At 34.6% G+C, this 14,071-nt stretch overlaps 1 protein-coding gene across 4 annotated transcripts in view; it reads right to left on the reverse strand.

The window, feature by feature from the left end:
* Positions 1 to 890: 890 nt before the first annotated feature.
* The window catches only part of ACSL4 (acyl-CoA synthetase long chain family member 4), a 96,448-nt gene continuing 83,267 nt past the window's right edge, over positions 891 to 14,071 (reverse strand). For 3 of the 4 annotated variants that reach the window (XM_081277379.1, XM_081277381.1, XM_081277380.1), the window contains exons 15-16: positions 13,539 to 13,696; positions 891 to 3,786 (exon numbers count right to left, since the gene is read on the reverse strand). In XM_081277379.1, coding sequence (XP_081133505.1) covers positions 3,629 to 3,786; positions 13,539 to 13,696 — 316 coding nt within the window. In that variant the 3' untranslated portion in view covers positions 891 to 3,628. The remainder of the gene's footprint in view (positions 3,787 to 13,538; positions 13,697 to 14,071) is intronic. The other variant, XR_014020021.1, reaches the window with a different exon arrangement.

The following is a 14,071-nucleotide window of genomic DNA, read 5'->3' on the forward strand; positions in this document are numbered from 1 at the left end:
ACAGCAGTATCACAATGCAAAAGCACAGTACAATAGATCTTAGGGGCTATCACATTTCCTATTTCTCCTGTCATTTGTCTTTCTTTTTTGGCAAAGGCCATTTTTAGTCCAATTGTTTTCCAATGGTATGAAGAAATTAAGATAAGAAGGCTGTTGTAAGATTGGCTCATGGTTATAAAGCTAGTGATACAATGAGCCTAGGTTTCCTGAAAAAGTAAAAAATCTTCAGGGTCAGGAAATTCTATAAGGTCTTTAGATGCTAGTCAATACTTTAGACAACCTGACTGATGGGTTCTGACTGGATACAATAATGATTATGATAATAGCTAATTAAGCTATTGTTCTCAACACTTTACATGGATTATCTCATTTTAACTCTCACAATAACCCAATGAGAGATCCCATTATCAATCAATACCATTTTTCCAGATGGAGAAATGAGGCTCTGGCATGTTAATTAACTTGCCCAAAGTGACAAAACTAGTGAGTGGCAAAAGCAGGAAATACACTGAGGCAGTCTGGTTCCAGAGTTCTAAATACCATTTTATATATACTCCCATTTAACCCCCCAAATTAATATCTTCCTAAATAATAAACCAGCCTAAAAGTAATAGTTCTCATTTATTAGCACCTACCAATAATGCATGAAATGTGATTACGATTTGTTCTACAATATCATTGTTACAAAGGGATTCTAATCTATTTACTGTATTAAAGCAGGAGCTTTCAATTCAAATAGTCCATACTAATGGATAGGACTTATGAAAACTGGGTTAACTGCTTCATGTAATTACATAAACCAAGAGAATTTTAAATATTACATGCCTAAAAGTTGGGTCATTTTGAAACTTATAGATTTCATGTCAATGCATAAATAAGTACAAATAGGCTTGATAACATGGGTGGATTTATTTCACAAGATTCGAGTGCAAACTTAAAAATGACAAACAAAGCTTTTCATCAAGAATAAACACAAAATCTAACAATCCTGCAATCATGCATTTTAACAGAAAGTACAAATATGAATACATTATAATTTGGAACTACATTCAAAAATTAAAACATTTCTCTCTAAATCCAAAACACCGTGCAATCTTTAACCTGTTCTCATCTTGTTACCTTAGAAACATTGTCATATGCTATTAGGAAAACATAGGCAGGATTACTAAATCATTCTTTGTGATCAAAGAAACATTATTCTCCTTAACTTCTGACTTTTTGAATCATTCATCTGTTTTTTGGTTCTGAAAAGCCATACAATGATACCTCCATTCTAGGAGAAAAAAACATGAATACAAGTATCAAGTAGGCAAGATACTTTCATTTGATTAAAGCAAAAGTCACAAGTGTTTGTTAGAAATGCACATACTTGTAATAAATTTATTAAGTACAACTGTATTTGATGGCTTACACATAACTATGAACAATTTAAACAGGTATAAAAATGTGAGATCAAAATCTGTAGGCTCCAATACTTAAAAAGTCACTATGAATATGGAAAGATTTCCATTTACATAAACATGTATAGTTTTAGATGAAAAATCAGGGGGTAGTGGCATCTCCCTGGTCCCTTAACAATATTTGGATTTCGCAAAGAATTAGCAGCACCCAACCTTAAGTGTTAATTACTGTTTCTAAAGGACCTATTCAACAGATTAATTGGCAGTGTTCCAGCTTTAGGGAGATGGGGTTGAGTAGGCGTGCAAACATCTGAGATAAGATAGTATGCATGCACTCACACATTTAAAATCACCAATCTAAATGGGCTTGGGGATCACATACTGGAAAAGTTTAATAAAATCATCCTTAAAGGATTAACTGTGGGCCGAGAGTAGTAAAAGTTGATTAGTAATCTACTTGATAATAATGGTGTTTCACTCTTCAAAGGCAAGTTGGGAAGAATGAGAATACTCATACATAACTTTAAGAAAACTTACCTAGAATTTTACTTTGCAGAACACTGAACAGAAATCTTTACAAAAACCTTCATTCTTGCTTATAATACCAGATGATTTTTTCCTTATTACCGCCATATACATAATATTTAAATATTTTCTTTATAAATATTTCAGAGCAAAAAGAATTCTCTTTGTTGCAGTGGTGGCCCACATCTGTACAAAGCAATGTAAGCAACATATATATACATATACATATATATATATATATATACACACACACATATATATATATGTATATATATATATATATATATATATATAAAATGATTAAGAAAAGTGCAAAGAATAACAGTATTAAGAATTTTTGCTTTTTACAGTAACTATGGTTCAAGTGTGAATATCTAATCCCAGATTTTAATTAAAGATTTAAAGAAATCCACACTCCATGTTACTGCACAAACAACAGTCCCTTATCAAGTAACTCTGCCCTTCTCCCAAATGTAGCATTTCCAGTTTCTAAACTCCTCACTAACAGGAAAAATATGGTAACAGTGTTCTTTTCCCTTTAACTTCCCAAAACTTATCCAAGACAATTAATCACCCGTAGGTTTGAACAAGATATTGGGGAAGTCATTCATCATAACCCGCTTTCCTAAAATTAAAGCAAAATGAAAGGCTCTCTGAAATGCAAACTACTGATCAAGAATCAAATCAGCAACAGCAAACATATCATAAATTACAAATGTAATTTAATATGAGTACATTTTCAAATCAATCCCTGTTATCAAAGATAAATTCAGAATCTAAATCTCTTTTCCAGGTTCAGTGCTGTGCAAGGTTCATAATTCTAAATATTTAAGTTTTCATCACCTTTTCTAACAGAGAAAATGCTTCCTGTTAAATTTTGATTAACTTTCCATCATTTTATTCTTGGTCTCAGTCTTTTCATTTTGTACAAACACAGAAAGGCAATTTTCAGCATTTTAAAAATTGTACTTTCCTCTTTAGTCATTCAAATAATTATAGTTACTGATCTCAAAGATTTAAATAGCTACTCAATTCCCCTTCAAATGTGTCACTAGATATTTTTGGTATGTATATGTTGTTTTATTCTTACTTTAGGCACTGTAATTATTCACAATATTACAATGACTCTACATCTAACCTATGTAACACTTGTGGTCTTAAAATAATACCTCTTAAGGTATTATTTTACCCTACTATATCATGACTGAATTTTCCCTTCAAGATAAATTTTAGTTAGAAGAGAATTTTAAAGCCCTGCAGCACTTCTGCTTTGAGTAGTGTTAATACATATTTTGTCATGCTTAATATTTAAACTTCTGAACTAGGAAGACAATAGACATTGGAAGCTGCAAATTTCCTCAAACTACATTCTATTCCAACTCCAATTTACTTTGTTCAACATCAAATACTTTGATTTATGGAAAAAAATTGTATCAAGCTTTTTTTTTTAAACAGAATTTCTGCTCTAAAATTAATAATACATCTAAAGGGAAATAACTTTTCAATTTCAGCTTCACTAGAACTATGCAAAACTAAGTTAAAGTAGACAACAACTATTGTAATCAGGATTTTTTTTTTACTACATCTTTAGAATGATATACCTACATTCTAACAGACAGCTCAACAAAGGCTTAAACTCTAGAACAGAAGAAGAACCAGGTCACCCTCTGTGCAACCTCTCCTATGAGTAGAAGAGCAATGTTTTATTTGCCCCCATACATTCGCTCAATGTCTTTGAGGTAATGGTTCTTCAGTTCCTTCCTTTTCAGTTTGAAAGCATCAGTTACCAAACCAGTTTCAGGGGTCCATGGTTCTGGGCTTAAGCGAACCTTGATTGGAATTTCAAATCGCTCCAACTTCACTGAAATGAGAAGCAAAGGGAAGGGAGAAAGGGAGAAAGATGGAAAGGCAGGGAAGTAGGGGAATAAAGAGGAGAGGAGAAGAGACAAACAATTAATAAAACATGAATTTTGTAAAATTTACCTAGATGACACACATTATGAGGTAATCTATTTAATGGTGTCGGATGGTTAGTAATGATACCACTATCTTATCATTTATTTTATATTTCCCAAAGTACACATGAATTGTTTCAGTTAGATAGTTTTAGTCTGTGGTTTTTATTTATATAAATATACACATGCATACCACACCTTCCTCTTCAGAGGATATATTTGTTGTTCCCTTGACCTGGGATGGTCTTTTCCAATATAGTTGTATGGCTCAATTCCTTACTTCCAGGTGGCTGTTCAAAACCCACCTCCTCAGAGAGGATTTCATGACCACTTATAACAAAAGAGAAGCCCTCTTGTCTCTATATCTTCTTATGCTATGCTTTGATCAAAGTACTAACCCCCACCCAACACATTATATGTCACCCACTAGAATTCAAGTTCCATGAAAGCAGGGATTTTGTTTATTCATAGCCATCTACAGGGCTACATCCTTAATAAATACATATAAGTTTATTAATTCATTCTACAAAAAATTAATCCTTTAGACAAATATTCTTCATAAACTCTGTTATAATATTAAAACACAAACCAAAAAGGGGATTGTAAATATCAATTTCCTTTAAACTGATGCAGCACATGTACTTAAATTAGTCAACTCAACATACATCAGAAATGTAAGAAAATAGGATATAGAGGTAATGAATACAGTATCCAAAAATTTTAGCTTAAGTTTTGTGACTAAATTCTTGAGTTCTTATTCCACCAAGTTATTTATTTATTTATTTATTTATTTATTTATTTAGGGGATTGAACCCAGGGGAAGTTAACCACTGAGCCACATCCCCAGCCCTTTTTCATATTTTATTTAGAGAAAGAGTCTCACTGTGTTGCTTAGGGCCTTGCTAAGTTACTGAGACTGGCTTTGAACTTGAGATCTTCCTGCCTCAACCTCCTGAGCCAATGGGATTACAGGCATGTGCCACTGTGCCCAGCTAAGCCACCAAGTTATTTATAATTAATACAAGCCCTCCTTAAAATTCTGAATGCCCATTAACAATGTTAACCTACAAATAAACATTATTTTGTATGCAATTGTTTAAAATAGCAATTGTATAGAGGCAAATATTTGCATGTTTAAAAAACTACTGCTGAACAGCCTAGACAACTTTAGAAACAATTTCATTTCTGTGGCAAGTACAAAGAATTCACATTCAAGAAAGTTCCTGTTCATGTCATGACTGAGTTTTATGAAAGCTTTGGTAAATTAATGAATTTCTCATTAAAATGTGAATATAAAGTCAAGTATGAGAAATAATCTTTTAAATATTACTTAGAACCAACTTCCTAAATTAATGTCTGAACACTTAGTAAAGGAACATAAACCTTGCTTGAATTAACCATGTCTGCTCTATTCATACATACAGTTACATAGATAGAGGTGTCTGAAATATGATTGCAAGGTCACATTTGGATCTCAAGACAACAATTGAATTCTTAACTTCAGATGTGGCTCCAAAATCTTTCCTTTCATTTTAGTTTCCCTACTTACATAGGTCCTATTCTAAAGATGCTGACAAAATTAGGCAAGGCAAGCACATTATTTCACTTGCAAACAAGCTAATGAAAGCACATTTATAAGTGTTCCTGTATTTAATCTTCATTAGCTAAATTCTTGTTTAAAGAGGAAAAAGTGTGCTGCTTTAGGATTTCATTTTGGGAACTCCTAAACATTAGTTAGTACCATAAGCTGCAGAGAATAATGGAAAATACAGTATCCAGTAAACAGAACAAAGTAATTGTCAAAAGTGAGAAAGATGAAAGATTATGGGAAGGAGGAACAAATATAGTTTGCATGTGAAATTTTCATCTGAATTAACTTGAATGTTATAAAGTGTGGCCTGCAGGTGGCAGCAACTATCAATTTTTATAGCCTTTGGAACTTGTTCAAATTACCTAAAAACAATTACCTTCCAGTCTTATGATACAACCTCTACCTCACACTTATATTTAAACATGATGAGGACTACTAGGAAAGATGTAATATCTCAGAAAGGCATGCTGAATACAATCCAGACTATTTTACATCATTTTGCATAATTCTCCAAAATGACAATGCGAAGCAAAGGGATAGCAAGATCAATCTTTTGTGAAACAGAAAAGCTTATGATTTATACATTCAAATCATGATTATCATTCATTATACAAATAATAAATTGTTCTATTACATGCTTCACTCCAAGAACAGGAAATTTATGAGGGCCTATTGGGTCCTAGGGTATTTATTCTGTTTTCTGCCTGATTAAGAGGCAGCTTGAGTTTCTCCATTATTGCTTTTACAGTTAAATATGCAATGATAATTATTCAAGTAATATATATTCTGTCACTGCATTCAGAGAGTAACTAAAAATAACTGCAGCATACCTCTGGTGAGTAATTTATCATTTAAAATACTTTTTTGAAATATCACATTTTTTAAAACTTCAGGATTTATATAAAAGAAAGTTCTGGAGGCTTGGTGACATTAATATGAAAGTGTATTACATCATTAACCCTGTAACTAACACTATATTGAAGAAGAAAACATTAAGTCACACTTCTTATAGTTATAAATAACTTTTCAAATCTGATTGTGTTAATAATTGTTATTTATTTATTTATTTATTTATTTATTTTATTGGTTGTTCACAACTTTACATAGCTCTTGACATATCATACTTCATACATTAGATTGAAGTGGGTTATGAACCCCCAATTATACCCCAAATGCAGATTGCAGAATCATGTCGGTTACACATCCACAATTTTACATAATGCCCTATTAGTAATTGTTGTATTCTGCTACCTTTCCTACCCCCTACTATCCCCCCTCCCCTCCCCTCCCTTCTTCTCTCTCTACTCCATCTACTGTAATTCATTTCTCACCTTGTTTATTTTCCCATTCCCCTCCCAACCTCTTATATGTAATTTTGTATAGCAATGAGGGTCTCCCTTCATTTCCATGCAATTTTCCTCATCTCTCCCTTTCCCTCCCATCTCATGTCACTGATTAATGTTACTCTTTTCTTCCTACTCTTCCTCCCTGCTCTGTTCATATTTGCTCTCATTATATCAGAGAAGACATTTGACATTTGTTTTTTAGGGATTGGCTAGCTTCACTAAGCATAATCTGCTCTAGTGCCATCCATTTCCCTGCAAATTCTATGATTTTGTCATTTTTTATTGCTGCATAGTACTCCATTGTGTATAGATGCCACATTTTTTTTATCCATTCATCTACTGAGGGGCATCTGGGTTGGTTCCACAGTCTAGCAATTGTGAATTGTGCTGCTATGAACATCGATGTGGCAGTATCCCTGTAGCATGCTCTTTTAAGGTCTTCAGGGAATAGTCCAAGAAGGGCAATAGCAGGGTCAAATGGTGGTTCCATTCCCATCTTTCCCAGGAATCTCCAAACTGCTTTCCAAATTGGCCGCACCAATTTGCAGTCCCACCAGCAATGTACAAGTGTACCCTTTTCTCCACAACCTCTCCAGCACTTGTTGTTGTTTGACTCCATAATGGCTGCCAATCTTACTGGAGTGAGATGGTATCTTAGGGTGGTTTTGATTTGCATTTCTCTGACTGCTAGAGATGGTGAGCATTTTTTCATGTACTTGTTGATTGATTGTATATCCTCCTCTGAGAAGTGTCTGTTCAGGTCCTTGGCCCATTTGTTGATTGGGTTATTTGTTATCTTATTGTCTAATTTTTTGAGTTCTTTGTATACTCTGGATATTAGGGCTCTATCTGAAGTGTGAGGAGTAAAGATTTGTTCCCAGGATGTAGGCTCCCTATTTACCTCTCTTATTGTTTCTCTTGCTGAGAAAAAACTTTTAAGTTTAATTAAGTCCCATTTGTTGATTCTTGTTGTTAACTCTTGTGCTATGGGTGTCCTATTAAGGAATTTGGAGCCCGACCCCACAATCTGTAGATCGGAGCCAACTTTTTCTTCTATCAGACGCAGAGTCTCTGGTTTGATATCAAGTTCCTTGATCCATTTTGAGTTAACTTTTGTGCATGGCGAGATAAAGGGATTCAGTTTCATTTTGTTGCATATGGATTTCCAGTTTTCCCAACAGCATTTGTTGAAGATGCTATCCTTCCTCCATTGCATGCTTTTAGCCCCTTTATCAAATATAAGATAGTTGTAGTTTTGTGGGTTGGTTTCTGTGTCCTCTATTCTGTACCATTGGAATAATTGTTATTTAAACCTTTATAGTGTTTAGAGTTCTCAAAGCTCTTGAGGAAACAGTAATAAATTGAAAAACTATTACTACTATGTTTTTTTTTTCAGATTGTTTGGTTTTGTTTTGTTTGGAAGAGGCACTTAAAAGCACACCTCTACATGTAATAGCCATTTGTATTCTATTTTGAGTATTCTACTGACATTCTTTGTCCAAGTAAAAGTTATGTTACATTTTACTAACTATGTTTTTAAGCCAAAATGGAACCTAAGCAGTTTACTTTTTAAATGAATAGAAATAACAATAGCCCGGTTAGGGTAACAAGTATCTCTGATGGAAATATGAACCAGTAAGTTTTTCTGGGGAAAAAGGGAGTAACTTGGCAATGCAGAAAAAAAAAAGCCTTTAAATTGTATAGTCTCTTTGATTCAGAAACTCAATTTCTAGGAATTCTTACAAACAAAATTATCACACAAGAAAATTATTGAGTATAATAGATATGTGTTACATTTGCTTAAAGTGGGGGGAAATGGGTAACTCACCTAAAACAAGGACTTAAATAGATATTCCTATACTGGAATAATATTTAGAAATTAAAAATGATATTATAATTCTATAGCTACCGACTTTGAAAATGTTAATGATGTTGACAGTTAAGTACATATGCTAGAAAATAATCTCATTACCTAAAGAAAACTATTATCAAGTGATTTTTATTTCCTTCTTTATAATTTTCTACATTGTCCAATATTTTATAATGAGTACAGGAAATCTATAATCTAAAAAATTATTACTTTTATTTTAAGAGTAAAACAATGGATTAAAATTAGATTAACAGCTTCCAATTAAACATGAAGTGTATATAGGTATTCTCTGCCCTCTCTGGAAAATAATTTAAATTATTTTAAATTCTGCACTGGATAGAAGAGTTCAATAAAAATTTAGAAGATAAGTCAGGTGCACTGGCGCATGCCTGTAATCCCAGTGGCTTGGGAGGCTGAGCCAAGAGGATCATGAGTTCAAGCCAACCTCAGCAACGGTGAGGCACTAAGGCAACTCAGTGAGACCCTTCTCTAAATAAAATGCAAAATAGGGCTGGGGATGTTGCTCAGTGGTTAAGCTCCCTGGGTTCAATCCCTAGTACTCACCCACCCCCCAAAATTTAGAAGACAAACAGCTTAAGTATTAGTGGTAACTGATTTAGAGTTGAGAGGGATAAAACAAGTGCCAACAGAGAAGAGCATTAAAAAGAAGCAAAATGACCTCATGGTCAATTCAAGGCAAGTGCCCACTGAACCAAAGAATGGGTAACACTTAAAATAGGAGGGCTTGCCCCAGCCTGTTTAGAGAATAGTCATCTCTCACCCTGTGCTGCTCTTCCCAAACCAACCTGTGGACAGATTTATTTTTTGGAAAATTTGCAGTAGAGAGATTCTGGACTCAAGAACATTGGGCACAATACAAGAAGGGAGAGAGTAAGGATTCAGTTAAGGTAGGACGTGCTGTGCCCCACCTCCTCTCTCCCACAAGAACACTGGGTACCATACAAAAGGGAGAGAGTAAGGATTCAGTGAAGGTAGGACGTGCTGTGCCCAACCTACTCTCTCCCACAGCCCCTTGCTCCCTCTGGCTATAAACTGTTGGCAGTCAGGCTAATATTTCTCAGTCAAGAGATGGGCAATGTCTTCTTCAGAGAAATGGAATGAACCAAGAGAAAAAGACACTAACATCTGAGTAAGTTTTCAGTGAAGCCCAAGAAGCTTTCCAAACATTTTTTTAAAGTACTTCATTCTTAAAAATGAATGGACAGACAAGGATCAGTAGACACTTGAGAAGCCACAATCAATTCAAGCATAAAGTAGAACTTGGAGGAAAAGGAGACACTAATAGGAGAAGGAACCACATCAAAGAATCCCTTTAATATCCTTAGAAGAATAACAGGCAACACATTGATTGCATCCAAAAAAGAACAACAGAGTATTATTAAAAGGAACACTGGGAAAACATGAACAATCTTTTGAAAATTAACAGTCTGAGACTGGGAACTGAGCATTCAATAGATATATGAGATGATAAAATTGAGAGACCCTGCCAGAATATGAAAAGACAAGGAGATAAAAAGAAGATGATAAAACTAGACAATGAAAAAATGTAATCCAAAGTCATATAAAAGCAGCCCCCCCCCCTCTCTCTCTCTCTCACACACACACACACACACACACACACACACACACACACACACACCCTGGGCTGAAGGAGGACCATGGGAGTAAAAAAAAAGCAAACAAACAAAAAGATAAGCATTTCCCAGAACTGAAGGACAGAGACCTCCAAATTGAAAGAGACCACACCATGTCTACATAATGATAAACGATTAAAGACCTACATCAGGGTGCATCACTATGAACTATTAGAATACCAGAAATTAATATAATAAATTTGCAAGCTTAGAGATAGAATACAAAAAGGAACAGGAACATGGACAGAACTGGACTTTTCAGTAAGCAACACTAAAGTTAGAAGACAATGGAACCAAGACTCCAAGACAAATTATTAAGGAGAAATGATCTATAATCTAGAATTCGAAATATATGAGGCTTTAGCTCAATGGTGAGGATATGAGAAGAATGTATTCAGATGTGTACATGTATCTGAAAATTTTACCTACTGTGCACCTCTCTCAGGAAACTGCTAGAGGTTACGCTTTATCCAAATGAGTGAGCAATCCAGGGAAAAGAAAGGCATAAGATCCAGGAAACAGGATCTAACACAGGAGAAAGGCAAAGGAAATTCCTGGGATGATAATAAAGGGAAGTTCTGAGGGACAAACAGTCCAAATTTCAGTGGGAGGATGAAGGGTTCTAAGAAGGATATTGTCAGGAAAAGGAATATACAGATGTGTTCTGCTTTCCTGTACTTAATATTTTTATAACTTTATCAGAATTCAAGGGAAGAAATAATAATAGGTACACAGAAAACTAAGTAGAGAGAGATGTAGTATTAAAGTCAAGAAAAACAAAAACAAAAAGTTGTCCAACTGAATTTTTTAGTTATGATAATACAATCACAATGCAAAACATGAAATTGTACTATGTATTGAAAAGGGAGTATGTAGATGAAGTAGAGAGAAGAAAGCTACGTCAGCTTCTGTGGTAGGAAGTCCACAGAACCAAATAAAAAATGCAAGACAGAGAAAGAAAAAATGAAGACAAATGCAATAGATTAAAACACTTGGGATATAACCTGGAGGGCTGCTATGTGACACAATTCTTGGGATACTATTTACTATTTTAAAAACTGTGTGTGCTTATTATTACACTGAAAAGAATTAAGAGCAAAACTTTAAATAGGTCATAAAACTGGTCTACTATTTGGACAATTAATTAATTTTTTTAAAGAGAGAGAAAATTTTAATATTTATTTTTTAGTTTTCGGTGGACACAACATCTTTATTTTATTTGTATGTGGTGCTGAGGATCGAACTCAGTGCCTCACGCATGTCAGATGAGCGCGCTACCACTTGAGCCACATCCCCAGCCCGACAATTAATTTTTAATCTATTTAATTTCCCAGTCAATGTTCTAGTAAGTTCTAGTAAGCAGACCACTCTGCTGATTTGAAACTGGAGACCAATCTCTTTCCTGAAGTTCTGTCAGCAGTGGCTCTGTACCTTCTGTTCTCCTGGTATCTTGTCCAGCACACCATCTATACAAGCTCTTCTTCCATCCATTCCTTAAATGCTGGTGTTGTCCAGGGACCTGTCCTCAGCCTCCTGTTTTCATTTTAAAGTCTCTTCCAAGGTTAGTGCATCTACCTCCATGATTTCAATAATTCTCAAGTTGATAGTACAACAAAGGTCTCTCTCATAAGGTTTGGATGAACATACACAATCTCCTGTTGGGAATTTTAACTCTGATTATCCAACAGGCATTTCCAATTATGTATGTCCCAATATGACCTCATAATCTTCTCTTATAAGCTGGCTTTCCCTCCTGTATTTTTTAATTCAATCAATAATTATATCAACTTTGTCATTTGAGCTACATACCTAGGGGCCATTCTAGACCCTTTCTCACTTGCCTTTTTTATTCAAGTAATCATCAAAGCTTGTCAATTTTGCTTTCTAAACCTTTCCTGATTTCCTGGTTCAGGGCATTATCATTCCCACTCTCATTTAAATATTTACTACAGCTTTCTTAATTAAATTAGTCTCTGTCTCAGTCTGGACCCCCCTCAAATAATATCTTCAGGCTGGCCTCCACACTGAATGCATCTGTCAGAAATGCAAATCTGACCAAATCACTAGCCTGATAAAACCACACAATGGCTCCCCACTGCTTACAGTATTAAACACAAATATCAGAAAATGGCATACAAAGCACTACAGGTCTTGGCCTCTGCTTATCTTTACAACCTCATCTTGTACTTTTCCAGTAACACCAAAGACCTTGTTGTTCCCTGCCCACATCTCCTTTTTTCTACTGCTGTGCTTTTATTCCTAATTCTCTTTGGCTTAGAATTCCTACCGTAGTTAATTCTAATTAACCCTTAAGAATGAACTTTAGTGACATTTCTATAAGAAAACCTTCCATGAACTCCCAGGTAAGATTAAGTACCCTCATCTCTGGTGCCATGATTCTCTGTTCCTATCTCTATTGTTATTAAAATGGCTATCTCTCTTGTGTCCTCTCACTGGATAATGAGCTCCAGAAGAGTAAGAAATATATCTTGCCAGATGCAGTGCTGCATGCCTGTAATCCCAGTGGCTTGGGAGGCAGAGCCAGGAGGACCACGAGTTCAAAGCCAGCCTCAGCAACTGCAAGGTGCTAAACAGCTCATTGAGACCCTGTCTCTAAATGAAATACAAAATAGGGCTGGGGATGTGGCTCAGTGGTTGAGTGCCCCTGAGTTCAATCCATGGTAACCATTCCCTCCCACCCCCGTTAAAAAAAAAAGAAAGAAAGAAATGTATCTTATTACCTTTTATATTCCTAGTATCTAATACACGCCTGGCACAAAGTACCCATTCAGATGTTCTCCAATTGGTTACCAATATACCATCTAACACAGTCCATTTACAGAGCCAAAGAACATACACAAAGCATAGTCATGGCTACATTATCTACTAAAGAGTTATTAGCTTATAGCTTGCAGATATAAGATACACCTATATAACACATTTCTTCAAAGATGGACTATTCCAAACACAGGCTAGATAACTACTTTATAGGGATGTTATAATATACAATAAACAACTAGATAGGTTATTCTACTATATGACTTTTAAGAATCTTTCCAACATGGGAATTCATTACATATACTTAAGAAGCAGATAAATATTTAAGAGTTATGTATTTCATTACTAAACAAGAGTCTAATGCATATGACATTATTAGATGATTTTTATGAGCTTCAACAAACTAGCAATTTCTTACTGGCATTTGCAGCTTCTCGGATTTCTTTCAGTATTTCAGCTTCCATGGCAGGGTTATTACAGATATCAACCCAAGTTCCTTCTACCCCCTTCTGTTGTGCCAAAAGTGTTAACTTTTTCTGATTAGGAACCACAAAACTGATCACATAGGACTGGTCACTAAAAATTAGAAAATAAAATAGAAATTAAAAGAATAGCAAAAATATTCATAAATTATTCAATGATATAATACAATAACAGATAATCCCAACTATATATTTCTCTTATTTGTTAATATTCATTAAGAAGTAATAAAACATATAACAATGAAATAAACACAGAAAAATAGACCAATGGACTAGAAAAGAGAGTCCAGAAGTAAAACTTTGCATCTATGGTCAAATGATCTTCAACTGGGGTGTTAAGACAATTCAATGACAAAAGGGCAATTTCTTCAACAAATGGTGCTGTGAAAACTAGATACTCACATGCAACAGATAAAGGTGAACCTTTACCTTCCAAAATATACAAAAATTAAATAAAAATGGAACAAAT

The sequence above is a fragment of the Spermophilus citellus genome (genome assembly GCF_964194105.1).
Source record: "Spermophilus citellus genome assembly, chromosome: X".
Lineage (NCBI taxonomy): Eukaryota > Metazoa > Chordata > Mammalia > Rodentia > Sciuridae > Spermophilus > Spermophilus citellus.